A 22,024-nucleotide genomic window follows, 5' to 3' on the forward strand; every position below is an offset into this window, starting at 1 on the left:
TTGTGCCCCCACAATAATTCAAGTACTACAAAAATAGTAAGAACATTTAAGTTATATAAATACTATGAGCATTCCAGCTGTTTTACAATTGTTTTGAGCCTTTACATCAGGGGTAAGATCTTGATGCTGGGAAAGACAGAAGGCAAAAGAAAAAGGGGACGGCAAAAGATGAGATGAATTTGAGCAGACTTCGGAGGATGGTGGAAGACAGGAGGGCCTGGCGTGACTTGGTCCATGGGGTCGCAAAGAGTCGGACTTGACTTGACTGTGTGACTGAACAACAAAAAAACAACTACAGCTTAGGAGCCACAAGTGGCTGTTTCATACAGATTGAAGCCCCCACCACCCTGTTGGCTGGCATGGTGAAGGGATTTGTCTCTTTAAATTACTTCTCCATGCTGAGCCAGCCAGCAGCTTGGAAAATGCATTTCAAGTTGCTTTCTTCCCACCTCTCTCTTCTGTGTTCCTTCTCTCCCTCCCTCAAACATCTAACGTTCATGTCTTGTAGCTCTCAAACATCTGACATTTATTCTATGTGGCTCTTAGATTAAGCAAGATTGGCCACCCCTGCTTTACAACAGTCCTATAAGGTAGGACAGCATTACCTAAGGTAGGACAGCATTGTTTTCTGTGGCCCCAGAAGGTAGGACCAAAACCAACAGGTTGAAAATAAATCAAAAGAGTTTCCGGCTCAACATTAGGAAGAACTTTCCTGACCGTTAGAACGGTTCCTCAGTGGAACAGGCTTCCTTGGGAGGCGGTGGGCTCTCCTTCCTTGGAGGTTTTTAAACAGAGGCTAGATGGCCATTCGACAGCAATGAGGATCCTGTGAATTTTTATTGTTGTTCAGTTGCACAGTTGAGTCTGACTCTTTGCAACTCCACAGACCAAGTCACGCCAGGCCCTCCAGTTTTCCTCCATCCTCCGAAGTCCGCTCAGATTCGTGTTAGTTACATCAGTAATGCTGTCCAGCCATCTCATCTTTTGCTGTCCCCTTCTTCTTTTGCCTTCTGTCTTTCCCAGCATCAGGGCCTTCTCCTGGGAGTGCTCCCTTTCCATTGAGTGGCCAAAGTATTTGAGCTTCAGCTTCAGCATCTGACCTTCCAGGGAAGCGTCAGGGTTGATTTCCCTTAGGACTGACTGACTGGATCTTCTTGCAGTCCAAGGGACTCTCAAGAGTCTTCTCCAGCACCACAGCTCGAAAGCATCTATTCTTCTGCGCTCGGCCTTCCTTATGGTCCAGCTCTTACAGCCATACATTGCTACTGGACTAGATGACCCTGGAGGTCCCTTCCAACTCTATGATACCACCCCAGTTGCAGAACAGCAGATTAAGGCCAAGAGAAACGCAGCAGAGACAAGATCCTGGAGCCTTGGGGCGGGGGGGGGGGGGGCTCATTCTTTTAGCCCCAGTGGCCACAGAAGAGCCTGTCCTCATCCATTTCGGGGGCAGTTATTCGAACCTCTTCTCTCTTATCCCCTCCCTGCTTTTAGAAACTAGGCTTTGGCTCCCTTTGGGAAATAAGGCTCAGGCACGTGGAACGCATGTTCGCTTCATGTGATTTGCAGCAGAAGGGATTTTAATAATAATAATAATAATAATAATAATATTTTATTTTTATATCCCGCCCTCCCCGCCAGGCGGGCTTTTTGTGCACTTGGGTGTCCCACACATTGGAATCATCGATGTAAATGTAACATTTCAGGCCTAAATTGACTTTTAGTTTCTTCCATATACTGGGGTGGGATGGGGTGGGGGAAAGCATAGAAATCCAACTTGCTAAAAACACTGCATCCCCCACCCCATCTCCTGTCTCACACCTCTTTATCCCACTCTTCCTTTAAGGAACTCACAGGAGGATACACAGTTGTTCTCCTCCCTGTTTTAACCTTACAACAACCCTGGGAGGTAGGTCAGGCTCAAGGTCAACCGGTGAACTTCACAGCAGAGGTGGACCCAGTTAATCTTGCAGAGCTCGTGCAGGTGTGTGTGTGGGGGGGTAACATACCTCTGTGAAAAACCAAGACTCCATCTTGGTCCTGTCATCTTGTTCTCCCCTCCGCCCAATCTCTTCCCAACAGTAGATATGCCCCATTAAACAAGACCACTAAGAGGAGAGAAACACGCCCCCCCCCAAACCCAACCAGTTTGGCATAGTGGTTAAGAGTGGCGGACTTTAATCTGGAAGAACTGGAGTTGATTCCCCTCTCCTCCCCGCCACATGCAGCCAGCTGGGTGACCTTAGACCAGTGAGTCTTCTCAGGGCTGTTCTCTCAAGAGCTCTCTCAGCCCCACCTGCCTCACGGGGTGTCTGTTGTGGGGAAGGGGAAGAAGATTTGTGAGCCCCTTTGGGTGAAGGATTGGGGTATAAACCCAATGTCTGCTAAATTCAACAAATGAAAGCTGCTATGCATGGGATGCTGAATCTGCAGTTTCTGTGTATCTCTGGTACACTGGTTAACCTCTAGTCAGGCAGCCTGGAGGTACTTTGGCTAAGGGGCATCGATGTGCTGGGCACAGCACCTTTCCACCGTGATACTTGGACATGCTCAAATCCTTGATATCCTCTTAATCAGGGGCAGGGCTTTTTTGTAGCAGGAACCCCTTGGCATATTAGGCCACACACCCTTGATGTAGCCAATCCTCCAAGAGCTTGCACAGTTTTTTGTACAGGGCCTCCAGGAGGATTGGCTACATCAGTGGGGGTGTGGCCTAATATGCAAAGGAGTTCCTGCTACAGAAAAAGCCCTGGTCGGGGTCCCCAACATGGTGCCTTTGTTTCTGCTGTTCTGCAGCCCTGGGGGTGGTAATGCTGTCCTACCTTAAAGGCCTATTGTAAAGCCAGGAAATGGATGCCCAGATGCCAGAGAAGTAGCCAAACGGGATTTCCACTGAGACTTTGGTGCCTTCCTCCTCCACAGAATTGTGCAAATTAACAGAGATGCTAATTAAACAAGGACACACAAATTTGCTCCTGGGTGTGGGATTAGGAAAGGAACTGAAAAAAAAAAAAGCAGCCAGTATCAGGATGCCCCTGTAGAAACCAACGGGTTGAAATTAAATCAGAAGAGTTTCCAGCACATTAGAAAGAACTTCCTGACAGTTCAAGTGGTTCCTCAGTGGAACAGGCTCTCCTTCCTTGGAGGTTTTTCAACAGAGGCTAGATGGCCATCTGACAGCAATGTAGATCCTGTGAATTTAGGGGGAGGTATTTTTGAATTTTCTGCATTGTTCAGAGTGAAGTGGACTAGATGACCCTAGAGGTCCCTTCCAACTTTATGTTTCTGATTCTAAACCTATGGCGCAGCTTCTGCTTAGAACCAACCTCCTCTTTTTCCTCTCTTCCCCTCCCGCGTAGACAGTATTTATATTATCCCCCCGACATTTTATGCCATCTTTGAATTGTAGTGTTGTCTTGTACTTATTATTCATTTTATTGTAAGTATATATTGTTTGAGATTCTGAATGTTTTATTGCTATTGTTACCCGCTCTGAGCCTGGCTACGAGGAGAGCGGGTTATAAATGTAATAAATGAAATTAGTTCTGCTCACCACACCTCATGATATTCCAGTATTGAAAAAATGGCAGAAAAGGGCAATTATAATGATTTAAGGGGTGGAACACTGCCTGACAGAGTGTTGGGCTGGATAGGCTATGAGCTTGATGCACTATAGCTTCTCTTATGTTCTTATGATAAAAGGAATTCTAGAAAAAAAAGATGTATTTTTTCAGACCCGGGAGAGGGCAAGCAGCCCCACAAACAGACCTGGTTCCTGCTGCTTTCAAAACCAGATTTATTTCAGGGCTTTTTTTGTAGCGGGAACTCCTTTGCATATTAACCACACCCACCTGCCGTAGCCAATCCTCCAAGAGTTTACAGGGCTCTTAGCACAGGGCCTACTGTAAGATCCAGGAGGAGTGGTTACATTAGGGGTGTGTGGCCTAATATGCAAAGGAGCAGGGCTTTTTTAGTAGCAGGAACTCCTTTGCATATTAGACCACACAACCCCAATGTAGCCAACCCTCCTGAAGCGTACAGAACTCTTAGTACAGGGCCTACTGTAAGCTCCAGGAGGATTGGCTACATCAGGGTGGGTGTGGCCTAAGATGCAAGGGAGTTCCTGCTACAAAAAAAGCCGACTTCAGTTATCCTTTCAACTTTGCCCACTTCCACCCCAATTAGAATTCAGACCACAGTCCACCCCTTCCACTGAACAACGTGCAACAGTCTGCATTAGACAACTGAGGTTTTAAAAAATAATTTATTACTATGAATGCTTTCCTTCAGCCTGAATGCTCTGTTTTGCTACAGCTCTAACCATGAGAGTAATGGACAGATGCACAGGAAATCTCTGCTGCTTCCCTAGAATCACTTTCTCTCCCAGCCGCTCCTCAAAAACAGATAAGAGAATCTTCCAGACCCCTGCTGCCCCCCCCCCCCCCCCAAAGATGGATGGAAGTCTGTAGGTTTTGGGGAGCAGGCAATTAAAGGGGCAGGCCAACAACGAGGGAAGATCCCTATGTTCAAGTAAGGATGATGCTGCTGTCTTCTCTCCCCCTGATGAAGGAAGGAAGGAGGGAAGGAAGGAAGAGAGAGAGAAAGAGGAAGGACGGAAGAAAGCAAGAGAGAAAGAGGAAGGAAGAGAGAAAGAGGAAGGAAGAAAACAAGAGAGAAAGAGGAAGGAAGAGAAAAAGAGAAAGAGGAAGGAAGGAAGGGAGAAAGAGAGAACGAGAAAGAGGAAGGAAGCAACAGAAAGAAAGAAAGAAAGAAAGAAAGAAAGAAAGAAAGAAAGAAAGAAAGAAAGAAAGAAAGAAAGAAAGAAAGAAAGAAAGAAAGAAAGAAAGAAAGAAAGAGGGAGACAGGCGACTAGTGGGAAACAGGTACAGATCCAAAGAGAAAGAAAACCCTTCATTCTCTTCCCAGAAGGTACTGGGGGATGGGGAGCTCTTTCTGTATGGCCTGTTTAATCATAGGGTTATTATTCAGCTATGAAAGCCAGCTGGCGTTCAGGATATAAGAAAGACAGGCTCCTGCGCTCCAGGGAGAGAAGCAGCCAGCTATTACTGTTTCCGAGAATGTGCAAGATGTGGGAAGAATGCCCACCGTAGGTCGAGGGTGGCAGCATGGCCACTACAGACCAAAGCCACACCCCGGGCTAGCCAACAATAACTAGGTCCTCTCGAGAGCACCTTTAACCGCGTTTCACATTCAGTTTCAAAACAACACAAAACAAAAAACCTTTGAAAACTAGTTTTAAAGTCTTTAGCTCCCCCATCTCTACTGCCCTCTCCAGAATTCTCAAAACGCTAATACCCCCAGCATAAAGAGAACCCCTCAGTAAAAGATACGAGGATTTATAACAGCCCTGCAAATCTCGAACTGACATGAGCTTAACAAACAACTCCGGAACTAGTAGAAAGAGCCCCTTCAAAGCGCTGGTGTGTTTTTTTTTTTGGGGGGGGGGGGGCGGGGATTCAGTACTCTCTTCTAGGTTACCTCAAGAGTTTAACTCCACCCCCCCTCCATTGCACTAAGTGAGGGCTCAGGCCTTGGCTGAAACAGGAAGCGACCGGCTGGCTTCCTCACTAAGGGGCGGGGCCGTCACTTCTGCCTCTTGTAGATCTTCTGGGCCAGGCCAAAGAAAATCTGGGGGGGCAGGCGGACGGCATGCTGGTTAATGAGGGCCGTGAGGCGCTGGTAGCTGCTCTCCTCGTACTCCTGGTAAACGGCCTGCAGGCCCAGCTCCTCATAGAGCTGCTTCACACGGGCCACCTTGTCCAGATCCTTCTGTCCGTAATTCTCCTGAGGAAAAAATTAAAGACTGAGGTTAGGCCATGCTGAGCTGCTTAAGCACACAAATCTTCTTTCTCTGCTCTTTGCTCACTGCTGGCTTTAAACATTCTAGGGCAGGGGTGGCCAAACGGTGGCTCGGGAGAGCCAGTCTGGTGTCGTGGTTAAGTGTGCGGACTCTTATCTGGGAGAACCGGGTTTGATTCCCCACTCCTCCACTTGCAGCTGCTGGAATGGCCTTTTGGGTCAGCCATAGCTCTCGTACGAGTTGTCCTTGAAAGGGCAGCGGCTACAAGAGCTCTCTCAGCCCCACCCACCTCACAGGGTGTCTGTTGTGTGTGTGTGTGTGGGGAAGCTAAAGGAGACTGTGACCGTTGTGAGACTCTGAGATTCAGAGTATAGGGTGGGATATAAATCCAAAATCATCATCATCTTCTTTCACACACATTGTGTGACTCTTGAAGCCCCCACTACCCCATTGGCCAGCTTGGAGACTGCATCTAAAGTTAAAGGTGCTTTCTTCCCACCTCCCCATCTTCCTTCCTTCCGAGAAACATCTGACGTTCATGTCTTGCGGCTCTCAAACATCTGAAGTTTATTCTATGTGGCTCCAACACTAAGCAAGTTTGACCACCCCTGTTATAGGGCAATTAACAAGCCAGTCCTGTTCTGCTTTAGAAAATCTAAACAATTTTGTGTGCATTATTTTGGGAATCCGTACAACATCTCTCCAAGGTAGGACACCATAACAATACCCATAGGGTAAGAGGAGAATGGCAGAAGCGAGATTTGAGCCACGGAACATATGAGAAGAAAAGCTAGTTTTATATCCTGCCCCTCCCCACCAAAACCCAAAGGAGTCTCAGAGTGGCTTACAATCTCCTTTCCTTCCTCTCCCCGCAACAGGCACCCTGTGAGGTAGGTGGGGCTGAGAGAGCTCCGAGAGAACAGTGACTGCCCAAGGTCACCCAGCCGGCTGCATGTGGAGGAGTGGGGAATCAAACCCAGTTCTGCAGATTAAGAGTCCGCTGCTCTTAACCCCTACATCGCACTGACTGGGCACCTCAATCACATTACCTTTGTACCCAGGGCTATTTTTGTAGAGAAAGTCCAGCAGGGCCTCATTTGCATATTAGGACACACCCCCTGGCATCACCATTGTTTCACATAGGGCTTTTTGTAGAGAAAGTCCAGCAGGGCCTCATTTGCATATTAGGACACACCCCCTGGCATCACCATTGTTTCACATAGGGCTTTTTTGTAGAGAAAGTCCAGCAGGGCCTCATTTGCATATTAGGCCATACCCCTGACACCAAGCCGACACGAGCTGTGTTCCTGTGCGTTCCTGCTCAAAAAAAGCCCTGATCGTACCCTTTTCCCAAGCAGCTGAACGTGGCATAGTTGGTTCAGAATGTTGGACTAGGCCTGGAGAGAGACGCAGGTTCAAATCCTTCTGCATCGTTTAAAAAAAAATCACTTTATAGGGTTGTTGTGATAAAATGGAGGAGGGGAGAAGCCTGCCTGCTGCCTTGAGCTCCTGGGAACAAAGGCAGGGCAAAAATGTGCCACATAAATAACATTTTACCCCCCCCCCCACAGCTGCCCTGTGCGGTGGATCAAGCCAACAAGCGAACGGCACAAGGTCACCCCCAGTGGGCTTTGCGGCAGGGCTGGAGATTTGAATCCAGGTCTGCCTGATCTGACATGCTAGTCGCCATACCACCCTCTCCCGGCCACTACATTGGCAAAACACATACAAAGCACTGGTGTGGTGCAGCGATTAAGTTAACTAGGGCTGGAAAAGCATGGGTTCAAATCCTCACTTTGGCGTGAAGCTCAGCGTGGGTGGTGATTCTGGGCCTGTCTCTGCCTACCTCACAGGGTTGTTGAGAAGATCAGGGCTTTTTTTTTTTTTTAAGCAGGAACGCGGTTCCGGCTGGCTCGGTGTCAGGGTGTGTGGCCTAATATGTAAATGAGTTCCCACCGAGCATTTTCTACAAAAGAAGTCCTGCACAAAACAATGGTGATGTCGGGAGGTGTGGCCTAATATGCAAATGAGTTCCCGCTGGGCTTTTTTTCTCAAAAAAAAAAAAAAGGAGTCACCCCAGACTCCTTGGAGGAAGGGTGGAATAAAAACTTGATGAATTTTTCAAGATATTCCAAGTAGGAACAGCCAAAAGGGAGTTAGTTCTCATGCTAGGGGTAAGCCCAAAAACAAATTTATGGTGGGCAGACACTTCTGGGGCTCCGATTGTACTGCATCAACTGCAGTCAGATTTCTAGGATGCCAAAGTGGTCGGCTTTGGTTCCAAGGCGACCACAGCAAGCAGAAACTGGCAGCAATGAGAATTTGGCATACATTCCTATGAATGAACATGCGTGTTTCCGAAGGGTTCTTGGCGTTTGATTTCTATTCACTTTGCAGGTGTCTGCTGTTACTCGTTGGCGAAGGGTGTGGATGGATTAAAGATCATTTTGGCACGCAAGGTAACAAAGCAAATTTCCCCTTGAGCCCCTTGCTTGTTTTTCAATAGAGCCAAATATTAGATAGGAAGGGAGACGCATCCTCTCCATACAGGTCTGAACAAAAAACAGGAAAGACCCATGACTCAGTGATTGAGCTTCTTTTCGGTATGTGGAAGGTCCCTGGTTTGACCCTTGGCACCTCCAGGGAAAAGGACGGGCTCATAGCTGATGGGAAAGACCTCTGCCTGAAACCCTAGAGAGCTGTTGCCAGTCTGAGTAGACAATGTTGACCTAGATGGACCAAGGGTCCGATTCAGTATGAGCAGGGATTTTTTTGTAACTGGAACTCCTTTGCATATTAGGCCAACCCCCCCCCCATGTAGCCAATCCTCTTGGAGCTTACAGTAGGCCCTGTAAGAAGAACACTGTAAGCTCTTGGAGGATTGGCTACATCAGCGGGGTGTGGCCTAATATGCAAAGGAGTTCCTGCTACAAAAAAAAAAGCCTTGTGTATGAGACAGCTTAATGAGAAGGGAAAAGCTTTTTCATTTTGGCTGTAGAATAAGTTTAGTCACACAGGCCCTTTTTTTAGTAACTCAAAGGGTTTAATTACAAGAGATTCCAGTGTGGCGAAGTGGTTAGAGGAAGGGGAATAGGACCAGGAAAGACCTGAATTCAAATCTTTGTTCCACCATAGAGCTTTTGGGATGCCCTGGGCCAGTCAATGTGCCTCAGCCAAGCCGAGCAGATGAGAGAATTAAATATTTAAGAAGCATCTGTGTGCTTTTCTTTCCTGCCTCACAGCGGAACAGGGACAGCATGTATTTCCACCCTGTGCTTCTTCGGCGGAAGGGCGGGATTAAAAAAAAATGCAATAAAGTGCAACTTTACGCTGTACCGAGTCCCTCATCCAAAGAGGGTGCTCATACCCTCCCTCAGAATACCTCAGCAAACAACGTTATTCCAAATAATACTTTATATAAGGAAATAACTCACTTTTAATTATTTTGAACTTTTCAAATGCCTAAATGAAAACTGTTAATATTGAGGCTGGGTCTTAATTTTTGTGACCTAGTTTTGTTATATTTTCATTGACAGCTTTGAAACTTATGCTTGTGCGTTTGCCAGTTTGGTGTAGTAGTTAAGTGTGCGGACTCTTATCTGGGAGAACCGGGTTTGCTTCCCCACTCCTCTACCTGCAGCTGCTGGAATGGCCTTGGGTCAGCCATAGCTCTCGCAGGGGTTGTCCTTGAAAGGGCAGCTGCTGTGAGAGCCCCCTCAGCCCCACCCACTTCACAGGGTGTCTGTTGTGGAAGGGGGGGAAATAAAGGAGACTGTAAGCCGCTCTGAGTCTCTGATTCAGAGAGAAGGGCGGGGTATAAATCTGCAGTCTTCTTCACGAAAAATATTGAAATTTTAAAAAATAATTTAAAAACAAAGAGGGTGCCTTTTCACTGAGTTACGCCAATGTCCACAAAAAAAGAGATCCTCTTTGTTTTGACCCTCCCCCCACCTCCCAGTTTTGCATCAAGATAGGTGTATTTTGCACCGCTGATTTTGCTTAAACTGTGCAGAAGGCCCAGAAATTTTGCCAAGGCCCCAAAGACAGACTGCATCGGCTTTGGTGTCTGAGGTCCAAGCCAAGACCCACTCCCGAATTTAAAAAAAAATGCAAACAAAATGATCTTTATCGATTGATATTTTCCAAACCAGCTTCCTGTTTTTTTACTCCCACTATGGGTAGGATCTAAGGTTGTATTTTCTGAGGATATGGGTAGAGCTGCCAGGTCCCCACCCCAGCAGGGGATTGGGGCGGGGGGGGGGGGGTAGATTAGGTTGCCAGATTCAGGTTGGAAAATTCCTGGTGATTTGGGGATGGAGCCTGGAAGGACAGGAACCTCAGTCCACACTCTAAAGCAGGGGTGTCGCATTCATTTGTTATGAGGGCCAGATCTGACATAAATGAGACCTTGTTGGGCTGGGCCGCATGTGTCATAAAATGTAATGCCAGGTAGCAGAGATATAAACTTTATAATGGACACAGACAAGCACAATTAAAGAGGTTTTTAAAAAAACATGCTTAAAAGATAAGCACTCTACAAAGGAAATGTGCTGGGTGAACTTGGTCTGGACATATACCCAGTGGCCTGTTGTTATTCCTCATCTAAATAGTTCACATTGCTTTCCTACTGAGAAAGACTGGATCATGAAGGCATGAATACAGCAAAAATGGGGAGGAAACCTCAGTTGCATCTGGGCAAAGGAAGCTTTGGCTCTTTCCCTCCCTCCCCAGGGGACGAGGAGGGGGAGGAGTCTCAGTCAACAGAAGGAAGAGAGGCTTGGCTCAGTAGCTCTGCTGTGTGATTGAGATAGCAACTGTGGATTGCTCTCCTCCACTTCCTCCCCAAGGGAAAAACCTCAGCCAATGGAGAAAATAGAGGCTATGCTCTGTAGCTCCTGTATGATTGAGCAAGTTGTGATGCAGAAGGAAACAAGAGAGAGGGAGAAGGCAGCAGACTTGCTCGCAGGATTGAAAGGAGCCCTCTAGGGTCCTGATCTGGCTCCTGGGATGCATGTTTGACACCTCTGGTCTGAAGCATTCGTTTTCTCCAGGGGAACTGATCTCTGTAGTCTAGAGATGAGCTGCAACTCCAGGTCCCACTCGGAGGCTTGCATCCCTAAGTATGGGTGATGGTAACCAGGCATACGCAAATCTATTGCTACAGTCTTAAGGACCAGGAGCTTACTTTTTAATTTTAACCACACAGAATCTACATACCGATTCATGCATTTGCGAAGTGCGACTGCCAAATAACCGACTCTGCCCACGAGGCATGTATTTCAGTGTTAATGAGCAGAAGGGGAAAATTAAGAAGGATCTCCGCCCTGCTCATCTACAGTCAGGGCTGGCCCTAGGACGCTTGGCGCCCCAGGCAGACTCGCCGCCTGCTGCGCCACCCCGCCGATCAGTGGAAAAAATGCTGCCACCACCGCTGCCCCCCTCTCTTCTGCAGCACTGCACTCTGCCCCTCTTCCCACGGGCTCAGAGGAGCGCGGCTAGAATCTGCCCTACCCTTAGACTCATCCCGGGCCTCTCAATGCTATCATTTCTGGCGGAAGTGAAGGAGGAGAACACTGAGAGGCTCGGGCCGAGTCTGAGGGTAGGGCCGATTCCAGCTGCACTCCTTTGAGTGCGCGGGGGGTGGGGAGCAGCAGAGCACTGCCACAGAAGGGAAGGGGGGCAGCGGCAGCAGCATTTTACCACTGATCGGAGGTGGTGGTGGGGCTTTAAAGAGGCCGGGAAGCAGCACTCCACCACCCCTTCCCGGCGGCGCAGAAGGGAAAGGGGGGAGGAGGCAGCGAGGAAGGGGGGTAAACTAGGCATTTGCCTTGGGTATGAGGAGGGGGGCGAGAGCCCAATCTGCACAGTGCCCTATGCAATTGACTAGTTTGCCTAGTGGGCGAGCTGGCCCTGCCTACAGTACTACCGACCTCTAGAAGGCGCCTCTGCTCTGGGGAGGCCCGTTTCAAACACTCCACGACCAGCCAGCTGCATTTGTTGTCTTGGATGTCAGTCCCGATCTTGCCGGTCACGTCGGGATCCCCAAAGCAGTCGAGGAAGTCATCCTGCGGGCAGAGAGGGAGACGATGAGCTACCCTTGGTAGCGCCAGATTGAAGGAGGGGGGTGGGGGGTGACGATGGCCAAAATGAAAGCAAAACCAAGATCTGCGTTTACAAGGTTTTGCACGAAAAGGCGACCATTCAGCATTGTATAGAGCAGGGCTGGCCGACGGTAGCTCTCCAGACGTTTTTTTGCCTACAACTCCCATCAGCCCCAGCCATTGGCCACGCTGGCTGGGGCTGGTGGGAGTTGTAGGCAAAAAAAACCTCTGGAGAGCTACCGTCGGCCACCCCTGGTATAGAGGCACTTCTGCCTGAGAGCCCCACAGCGCAGCGGCTAGGTGTCAGCCTAGGACAGGGGCAGGCAAGCTGCAGCTCGGGAGCCGCGTGTGGTTCTTTCGCACGTATTACGTGGCTCTCAAAGCCCCCATCTCCCCGTCAGCAGCTTGGAGAAGGCATTGCCCTCTGGTTGTGTACGCAGACTCTAGTGAAGACTGTAATGGGTGTTTCTGCTGGGCTCATTGGAGCCAGATAAACGGAGCTTGGGGACTTGGGAACAATCACGGGCCCCCCCTGCTGGTTTGAACGATCCAATAACGTGCTTGCGCGGGAACCTTGAGTTATATATTGTCAGCAAAGGGTTCACTGAAGTTCCACAATGGTCCAACTTGTCTTTGTTCAAAAGAAAGTTTCATTTATTGATTACAACAATGTTGCTCTCTACATGGACTAATTGAAACTGATAACGGCTAGCTGGGATCAGTTGGCATTTATGAGTATGCATCAAAGGGTAGGGGTTTTAAATCACTTCTCATAATAAAATCTACAAGCTGCTTTCCCTGTAACGCTTTCGCACGCCGGGCTTATCTCTCACGTAAACACACTGCACCCTCCTCCCGATGGTGTCCTTGTCCTGCCAGCAGGCGCCTGAGAAACGGGGCCGTGCGTTCCGCACTTCAAAGACCTCGCTGGCCTTTTGGCGTTACAATCACCCCTCTCGCCTCCTCCCCGGATTCTATGCATTTTATCATGACACTAGGGTTAGTAAGGCAGAAATTTACTAGGGTTAGGTAGCAGTAGATAAACATTTCAAAAAACGGTGTTTGCTTCAATAGAACAAAATGCTGACGTATGTAAGTTGGTCCCATTGCTCAGTCTTATAAGTGCAGTCTACCTTATGATACCTCATAAAGAGCTGATGTTCACTACTACCTCGCCTCTCCCATACATTGAACCCACTATGTTATATCTCTTTAAATCTTTTCTCCAAGCCAAGCCATCCAGTGGCTTGGGGAACGCCTTTGAAGTTAAAGTTGCTTCCTTTCCACCTCTTAGGAGGTGGGAGACCTTCTAAAGGCCCCCAGTGAATTCTTGGCAAAAGCAAGGTTCAAATCAGGGACTTCCCAATACACAGGGGAGAGCTGCTTATTCTGCAGTTAGATATGCTTGCTTGACCTGACTAACTCCATTTTGTAGGCTGTTATATTCTCTGCATTGCTACTAACGCTGGGAATAAAGATCTGCATTTCAAACAAGGACAGTTGCTAACCACAGGGGAGGAATTTCTCACTTGGTACAAGAAACATCTGGGGCCTTTCAAGATGGCATGCCCCAAGGTAACCAGAGGGGTTCCTTCGCTGAGAAAGAGATAAGGAAGTATGGGAATCGTCAACTGTCTCTTAGAGTGTGAGAATGGTTTTATTGTTGTGCTTTCATGTACTGTACAAAAACAACAGTTTTGGCCTTGGAATGTATCAAACTCAATCTGCTTCTACACCAGACAGCTTGTTCTCAAATAAATGGATTAATTTTGAAACAAAAATGATTCCTCTTTATTTGAAGTTCCAACGTCTGACAGTTCTCTGCTGACTACCCATGCAGTTCCTAGCGAAACTTAAACTTCCCCCATCTCAGTTGGGAGGTGCTTTTCAATAAAGAAATGTGTTTGTATTGTCGTGGGATTTCATCCTGTGTTCGCTGAGGATCAGTGTGTGTGTGGGGGGGGGGCGGGGGGGGAAGCCATGTTGTTAGGAAAGATGCTCGTTTCCCCCCCTCCCCGGATCTCCAGCCATTTGGACTAATCCAGCCCCACAAGCAACAGAGCTCTGGCTTGATTTCATCCTTCCGCAACAAAGAACACAGGGAGGCCCTTGTGAGGATTAAAACGGGAACATTTTGTTCGATCCAACACGTTAAAAACCAAGTCGGTGCCATTTCTTATTATGCAATTCAAAAATTTCCCACCTTTATATAAAATTAAGCCCACGGAATTCCTGGATTGCCATCAGTTGCGAAAAACAAGCCCCAAGGTGCTCAACATTCCCACTTTTGAGATTAAGCATTCTAAGCAGCTTAACAGGGGTTACATACCAGTGGTTAATTTAAACACACGCTGGTGAGGACCAATGGCCGAAGGGCGTCATTGCTTATGAAGGCACAGGCCTCAGATTCAGCAGGAGCTCACAGGAGCACAGCTCCTGAACCTTTCTGAGGGTTCCCCCCTCCCTACCTTGTCCATCGAATAGTAGGTGCAGCTGCATAACAATCCCTGGATTAGGAGAGCGGGCAGCCAGCCAGCCAGCCACCAGGGGCTTTGCCACACCCCCAGCAGCCCTCATTAACCCCTGGAGAAGCCCACTCCACCCTTTCTCCACTTCTTATGAGATTTTGGGTGGTGGGTGGCTTGCTGACCTTTTGACTGGGGGGGGGGGGCGGCCAAGGAGAGCCCCAGGTAAGCGAGGCCTGATTGAGCCGGCTGGATCTCTAGCCAGCCCAAGCAGGGCTTGCTCGCCCGGGGCTCTCCTTTCTTGTGTCAGGTTGCTTTTGACTGGGGGGGATACGCTAACAAGTTATTCTAATGAGCTCTGCCACCTATTTTCCTACAAAATGACTCCAGCAAAGGCACCATCTTCTCCTATGTCTTTCTGTCTCTTCCTCTGTGGTCACCTGCATGCAGGCTGTTTGGCCTGGCTTGGATGCTGTCAAAAAGTGTTCTTTTCTCACTGCTTCGCCATAGCATCGTCATGCTTTCATGCACCTTAGGGTTTTCCTGGCTTTTCTGCGATCTTTCCCAACCCTGCTTTGTGGCAACGTTGCGGGAGCGATCACAGTAGAGCTGGGCTGGCACCCGCATGGAAGTCTTCCTGGCCCCACCAACATCTATGCCATTTTCCCTGTCCTGGTCCCCCATGGCAGCTATTTCCTTCTTCCCACTTGAAGGCAAAAGGCAATAGAATCTCATATTAGTGTTAAAAATTTACAACACTATACCTAGCAGGTTCCCTAAATTCCAAACTTTCATTTTAAAAAAAGGTTTTTTGTTGCAGAGAGATGCATTTTTCTTTATATCATCACAATGAAAAAGGCCAGAGAATTACTTTAAAAAAAATAAAAACTGGAAATTCAGAGAAAAACTGGAAATTCAGAGAAACTGATAAAGGGCTTTTTTTGTAGCAATAAAATATTGGTATAGTGTTATGCAGGTCTTTTTTTGTAGCAGGAACTTGTTTGCATATTAGGCCGCACCCCTCTTATGTAGCCAATCCTCCAAGAGCTTACAGGGCCTGCTGTAAGCTCTTGGAGGATTGGTTATATCAGGGTTTCCTAAATTCCAAACTTTCATTAAAAAAGAGGAGGTTTTTTTGTTGCAGAGAGATGCATTTCCCATTATATCTCCACAATGAAAAAGGCCAAATAATTACTTTACAAAAAAAATAAAAACAGTCTCTTCCTCTGTGGTCTTTTTTTTGTAGCAATAAAATATTGGTATAGTGTTATGCAGGGCTTTTTTGTAGCAGGAACTCCTTTGCACATTAGGCCACACCCCTCTTATGCAGTCAATCCTCCAAGAGCTTACAGGGCCTACTGCCAGCTCCAGGAACATTGGTTACACCAGGAATGTGTGGCCTAAAATGCAAAGGAGTTCCTTCTACAAAAAACCCCCTGCATAACGCTATACCTGAATAGTTTATTTCGTGGATCTGACAAAGAGACCTCTACTCCACAAAAACTTAGCCTAGAATAAAAGTTCGTTAAGATTTAAAGTGCTAAAGGCTGCTTTTTATCATGCTTCTTCACAGAACATGCCATTTTTCTTGCTCTAATCCTTTCTCAGTTCTGCAATTCCTACTCAAGGACAGGCGTGTTGGCAAAAGACCTGCTATTACGATTCAAAACCCAAATTTGCACCCCTTGCCTTAACATGTCGGATCATTCATCGGCAGAGGCATTAATCAGCACTGGTTTCTTCACCTTAAACAACCTCCTCTACCTGTCTCCTGGCCTGCCTAGCCAATTTAGAAGACGATGACGACATTGGATTTATATCCCTCCCTCCACTCCGAAGAGTCTCAGAGCGGCTCACAATCTCCTTTACCTTTCTTCCTCACAACAGACACCCTGTGAGGTGGGTGGGGCTGAGAGGGCTCTCCCAGAAGCTGCCCTTTCAAAGACAAGCTCTGTGATAGCAATGGCTGATCCAAGGCCATACCTGGGGCCATACCTGAAATACCTGGGGCCGTTCCCCATTAAACGAATTATAAACCAACAATGTGACAGTTGAACCCGAGTTGCCAAAGAACTTGAAACATGTTCAGCCTTGTTTTCCTGCTAGCTATCTCAAGTGCGATCCTAGACCCTTGGCTTGGCACCCCCAGCGACAGCCTCCGACTCCGGTTCGTGGTCAGATTCATCATGAGGTGCAGGAAATCCTTGACTCCAAGATCAAATGAGGAGAACTGTACTATCTCATCAAATGGACCCACTTCCCCCTTAGCCAAGCAGAATGGGTCCGTGCAGCCGATACACAGTGTCGGAAACTTATCAAAGACTTCCACCAGAAATACCCAGGAAAGCCGGGGGGAAGGGGAGCCTAGGGGGGGGGGCAGAATGTCAAGAGTCATCTCCTCTGTATTCCTCTTGCCATGTTTTGTGCTATAACCAATTTGCCTGGGTGCATTCCTGTTTTGCTCATCCCCTCTGCATGCTTATCTTGGGAACTTAATAGCCAAGCTGTTTCCACTGACTTCCACTGGGGAAGTATAGATTAGACACCTGAACTCTAAAACTGGGGGTGGATTCCAAAGGAGGGTGGGAAGGGGTCCCGCCAAAACCTGGTTCCCACTTTGCTTTGCCGTACTTGCACTGCAAAATGTAACGGTTCGGGCGAGGGGTTAAAAGGAGAGTCCCTGGGCTAAGACGTTAGTCTTAGCAAAGATGGTGTACTGCCTTATGACGCTTATGGAATAAACTGAATTATTGGACTGTGTTATTCCTTGACTCGAGGTCCTGACACATTCCAGCAACTGCAAGTGGAAAAGTGGGGAATCAAACCCGGTTCTTCCAGGTAAGAGTCCACACACTTAACCACTCTTGTATTCCTGAAATGTTCTCAGAAAAATGTGCTAGTCCTCATAGCAGCAAGGCTAACATTTGAAAGTATCAGCAGAAGGATCCTGGATCTCCTTCCTTGGAGGTTTTTAACAGAGGCTAGATGGCCATCTGACAGCAATGAGGATCCTGTGAATTTAGGGGGAGGTGTTTGTGAGTTTCCTGCATTGTGCAGGGGGTTGGACTAGATGACCCTGGAGGTCCATTCCAACTCTATGATTCTATTCTGAGATTCTATGGATTCAGCATTTTGATGCCCTGTGCCCCAATTCAGAATTCTATCCAGCAAACAAGTGATCTGCAAGTGGAGGCACAGGGACGAAAGGAGGGAGAGGGAGGGCAAACACACCTGGATCTGAAAGAACTCCCCCATCTCCAGCAAGATGGCCTTGGCGTGAGCGTGATCTTCTTCACCATCAACGCCTACCTGAAAGAGAGAGACAGACAGGCTTGCTACAAGGGCTGGGACCACGGCTGCCATGAAAGGATTCTTAGAGCATATCCCAAACTACAATTCCCAGGGTTCTTTGAGGGAGGCAGGAAGCTGCATCAGCTATTAAAAAAACCCTTATATACATCTGCAGCACAGGAAGTCCTAAAAAAAAAGCAACTTCATCCAGGCCACCAAGGGCAATCGTGATTTGGCAAAGGCCTGAGCATTCTCTTCTGCAAGGCTTTTTTTGTAGCGAGAACTCCTTTGCATATTAGGTCACACACCCCTGATGTAGCCAATCCTCCAAGGGCTTACAGGGCTTTTCTCACAGGGCCTACTGTAAGTTCCAGGAGGATTGGCTACATCAGGAGGGTGTGGCCTAATAGGCAAAGGAGCTCCTGCTACAAAAAAAAGCCCTGAATTGGAGACAATCTACCCTGCCTCCTTGGGACACCCCTGAACCCTTCCCCATTTTTGTGCCTCCACTTCACACCTTCCACGAAGACCCCACCACCTCCACAGAACCTCGCTAGGTGACCTTGGGACAGTCCCACATTCTCAGTCTAGCCTACCTTAGTGTTGTTGTGAAAATAAAACAGAGGAGAGTAACATAAGCTGCTTTGGGTCCCTGTTAGGGAGAAAGGTAGTAAGTACCCCATGGCGCAGAGTGATAAGCTGCAGTACTGCAGTCCTAAGCTCTGCTCACGACCTGAGTTCGATCCCAGCGGAAGCTGGGTTCAAGTAGCTGGCTCAAGGTTGACTCAGCCTTCCATCCTTCCGAAGTCTGTAAAATGAGTCCCCAGCTTGCTGGGGTGAAAAGTGTAGATGACTGGGGAAGGCAATGGCAAACCACCCCGTAAAAAAGTGCTGTGAAAACGTCGTGATGCGACGTCAGCCCAGAGTTGGAAACAACTGATGCTTGCACAGGGGACTACCTTTACCTTTATGCCATGTAGAAGGTGGGCAGTGCTGTTAGCCAAATGGGCCCATTACCTGGCGTCATGATTTGTGCTGTGTGACAGAGGTCTAGTGGGCCCAGAGAGCCTGAGAGGCCCGTTTAGCAGCAGTGAGAGACAGCCTACAAGCCCCAGAATGCCCTGAGAGGTTTTGGCACTGTTCTTAGCCTATCACAGAAAGGCAGGCTGTGGAAAAGCTCTGTGAGAGGGAAAATGCTCTGTGAGAGGGAAGGTAACGGCAAACCACCTCCTAAAAGTCTGCCATGAAAACATCCTGATGTGACGTCACCCTATGGGTTGGTAACGACACAGTGCTTGCACAAGGGACTACCTTTGCCTTTTTACTCACCATGTACATAGCAGCAGCCACTGGTAGGTAGAAGGAATAGAATGCCGTCTTGAATTTAACAATCGCCTTGTACCTGTCAGGGAGGGTATCCACAATTCTGGTTAATGCTAACCATAAACCACACTGTTTTTAGCTTGGAATCATTTATTTACTCCAGCTGCACACATCTGGAAAACACAAGCCAAGCATTCCAGCATGTCCAAGAAACGGGAAACACTCCAGGTACTCTATGGATTGGAGCCAGATTGGATTCTTGGTGGTCCCCCATTTAATTATGTCTGATTTTGAGATGGGGAAGTGGGTGGGGGGCTTATTTATTTATTTATTGGATTTATACTCCGCCCTCCCCGCTGAAGCAGGCTCAGGGCCACTCACAGTACATCATATACAATAAAACATTTACATTAAAAGTTTTAAAATTAAGACAGTTCAAGAATAATTCGGTGCTAATTTCGGTACAGTATTAAGACGCCATTCAACGATCTTAAACATCCATTAGGTCTAGCGTCTTGGTAGTGGCGGTCAGCATTTCAGTTAAATGCTAACTGAAACAGTGTCATCCTCAGGCAGTTGGTTCCACCGGTGAGGGGCGGCAACCGAGAAGGCTCTTTCTCGCGTTGTTTTCAGTCTTGCCTCCCTCGGCCCGGGGATCGATAGCAAGTTTTGTGTTCCTAGAGTTGGAAGGGACCTCCAGGGTCATCTAGTCCAACCCTCTGCACAATGCAGGAAACTCACAAATACCTCCCCTCCCCTTAAATTCACAGGATCCTCATTGCTGTCAGATGGCTATCTAGCCTCTGTTTCAAAACCCCCAAGGAAGGAGAGCCCACCACCTCCCGAGGAAGCCTGTTCCACTGAGGAACCGCTCTAACGGTCAGGAAGTTCTTCCTAATGTTGAGCCGGAAGCTCTTTTGATTTAATTTCAACCCACTGGTTCTGGTTCTACCTTCTGGGGCCACAGAAAACAATTCCACACCCTCCTCTAGATGACAGTCCTTCAAGTTCCTGATCTAAGTACCCTCTGGGGAACATGTGGGGAAAGACAGTCCCTAAGGTAAGCAGGTCCTCAGCCATATAGGGCTTTAAAGGTAACAACCAGCACCTTGTAGCGAATCTGGTATATAATTGGCAGCCAGTGCAGCGTCTACAGCCCAGGCTGTATACGCTCCCGCGTGGAGAGCCCCCAATAACTTAATTTGCTAATAACAGCATTTTTAAAAAAGGTATTCATTTTGGTGCTCTTGGAGCTAACTTTCTGTTCTTGAATGCAGGGTACATATTTCCCAACCCCCACCCCATCTGCCGCACATTCTCAGCCAGCAACAACATGGCGTCGATGTGGGCTTCCGATAGGAAAATAACACTTGTCTGGGAAAGGCTCAAAAAACATTTCTGTGGTGTTTTTTAAGGTAATTATCTAGCAAAGGGAGTCCCTGTTGATCAATCAGTTAAATCTGCTTCAGCTTGTGTGAGAAAACTCGACCACTGTTTAACCACTGCCCCCGCTCAAAACACACACACACTTTGCCTTCAGATGAGGCAAGCATCTTCTGAGGCATTCCCTCATGTCGTTCACCCAGGATGCAATGCTTCTAAATGCTGACTACATGGGTGTTCATAGAGAGGCGTTCTCTCGCTTTTTCTCCCTAGAAAGAACACCTCTTCTGAGCTGGAAAGGAAAGCTCCCCTGTGCAAGCACCAGTCATTTTCGACTCTGCGGTGACGTTGCTTTCACAATGTTTTCACGGCAGACTTTTTACGGGGTGGTTTGCCATTGCCTTCCCCAGTCATCTACGCTTCCCCCCCAGCAAACTGGGTACTCATTTTACCGACCTCGGAAGGATGGAAGGCTGAGTCAACTTCAGGCCGGCTACCTGAAAACCCAGCTTCTACGGGGGATCGAACTCAGGTCGTGAGCAGAAGAAGAAGATATTGGATTTATATCCCGCCCTCCACTCCAAAGAGTCTCAGAGCGGCTCACAATCTCCTTTACCTTCCTCCCCCACAACAGTACTGCAGCTCTAACACTCTGCGCCACTTTGAGATGGGGCCTCCTCTAATAAGCATGATCATCTTAGAAGAAAACACTCCAGTAGCACCTTAACTTTGTGGTAGGGTATGCGCGTTTGAGAGTCACCACTCATTTCTGCAGATACCATGCAGCAATGAACGTTATGGAAGCTCATAACCTACCACTTATGAACGCTCATAACCAACCACAAATTTTGTTAGTCTTTAAGGAGCTCCTGGACTCTTTTCGACTGCTACAGACAAGAGGCATTCTCTCTAGCGCAGGGGTGGCCAAACTGCTGCTCAGGAGCCACGTGTGGCTCTTTCACACATATTGTGCGGCTCTCAAAGCCCCCACTGCTCCGTCTGCCAGCCTGGAGATGGCATTTCTTTCTTTAAATGACTTCTCTGAGCCAAGCCAGCTGGCTACTTGGAGAATGCATTTTAAAGCTGCTTTCTTTCTACCCCCTCTCTCTCCCCTCTTCCCCATCTATTTTCCTTCCTCTTGCAGCTCTCAAACATCTGACGTTCATGTCTTGCGGCTCTCAGACATCTGACGTTTATTCTATGTGGCTCTTACGTTAAGCAAGTTTGGCCACCCCTGCCCTAGTCCGTAACAGAAAAGAATAACACTTGCTATTTGCAACTAAAGTACTTACTTGTATTAATTCTTCTTATCCTTACATCTGAGGGCCAGTTAACTGGAAGCCCCTTTTAAGATGTTCAAAATCGATTAAACTTAGGGGCCCCAACCTTTTTTGAATCTGTGGGCACTGTTAGAATTACGCCATCGTGTGGTGGCCACAGCCACAAAATGGCTGCCAGGAAACAGCTGCTGCAGAAGGGGGAGTCAGTCACAAAAATGGCCGCAGCAGCTTACTTCCAGTCATGCAGTGAAGATCCGTGGGCTGGGGTGGCAGCTGCTGGCACAGCAACATTTTAAAAATCTCCACCGCCAATCAAATCTCCAGTGGCCAATCAGAAGGAAGCCTTGCTGACCAGAAGCC

At 47.9% G+C, this 22,024-nt stretch overlaps 1 protein-coding gene across 2 annotated transcripts in view; it reads right to left on the minus strand.

The window, feature by feature from the left end:
* Positions 1-4,245: 4,245 nt before the first annotated feature.
* FDPS (farnesyl diphosphate synthase) overlaps positions 4,246-22,024 on the minus strand; it is a 31,148-nt gene continuing 13,369 nt past the window's right edge. For both annotated transcript variants that reach the window (XM_060260620.1, XM_060260628.1), the window contains exons 7-10: positions 19,008-19,080; positions 17,619-17,696; positions 11,752-11,886; positions 4,246-5,805 (exon numbers count right to left, since the gene is read on the minus strand). In XM_060260620.1, coding sequence (XP_060116603.1) covers positions 5,605-5,805; positions 11,752-11,886; positions 17,619-17,696; positions 19,008-19,080 — 487 coding nt within the window. In that variant the 3' untranslated portion in view covers positions 4,246-5,604. The remainder of the gene's footprint in view (positions 5,806-11,751; positions 11,887-17,618; positions 17,697-19,007; positions 19,081-22,024) is intronic.

Source organism: Heteronotia binoei, chromosome 1 (genome assembly GCF_032191835.1).
Source record: "Heteronotia binoei isolate CCM8104 ecotype False Entrance Well chromosome 1, APGP_CSIRO_Hbin_v1, whole genome shotgun sequence".
Classification (NCBI taxonomy): Eukaryota; Metazoa; Chordata; class Lepidosauria; order Squamata; family Gekkonidae; genus Heteronotia; species Heteronotia binoei.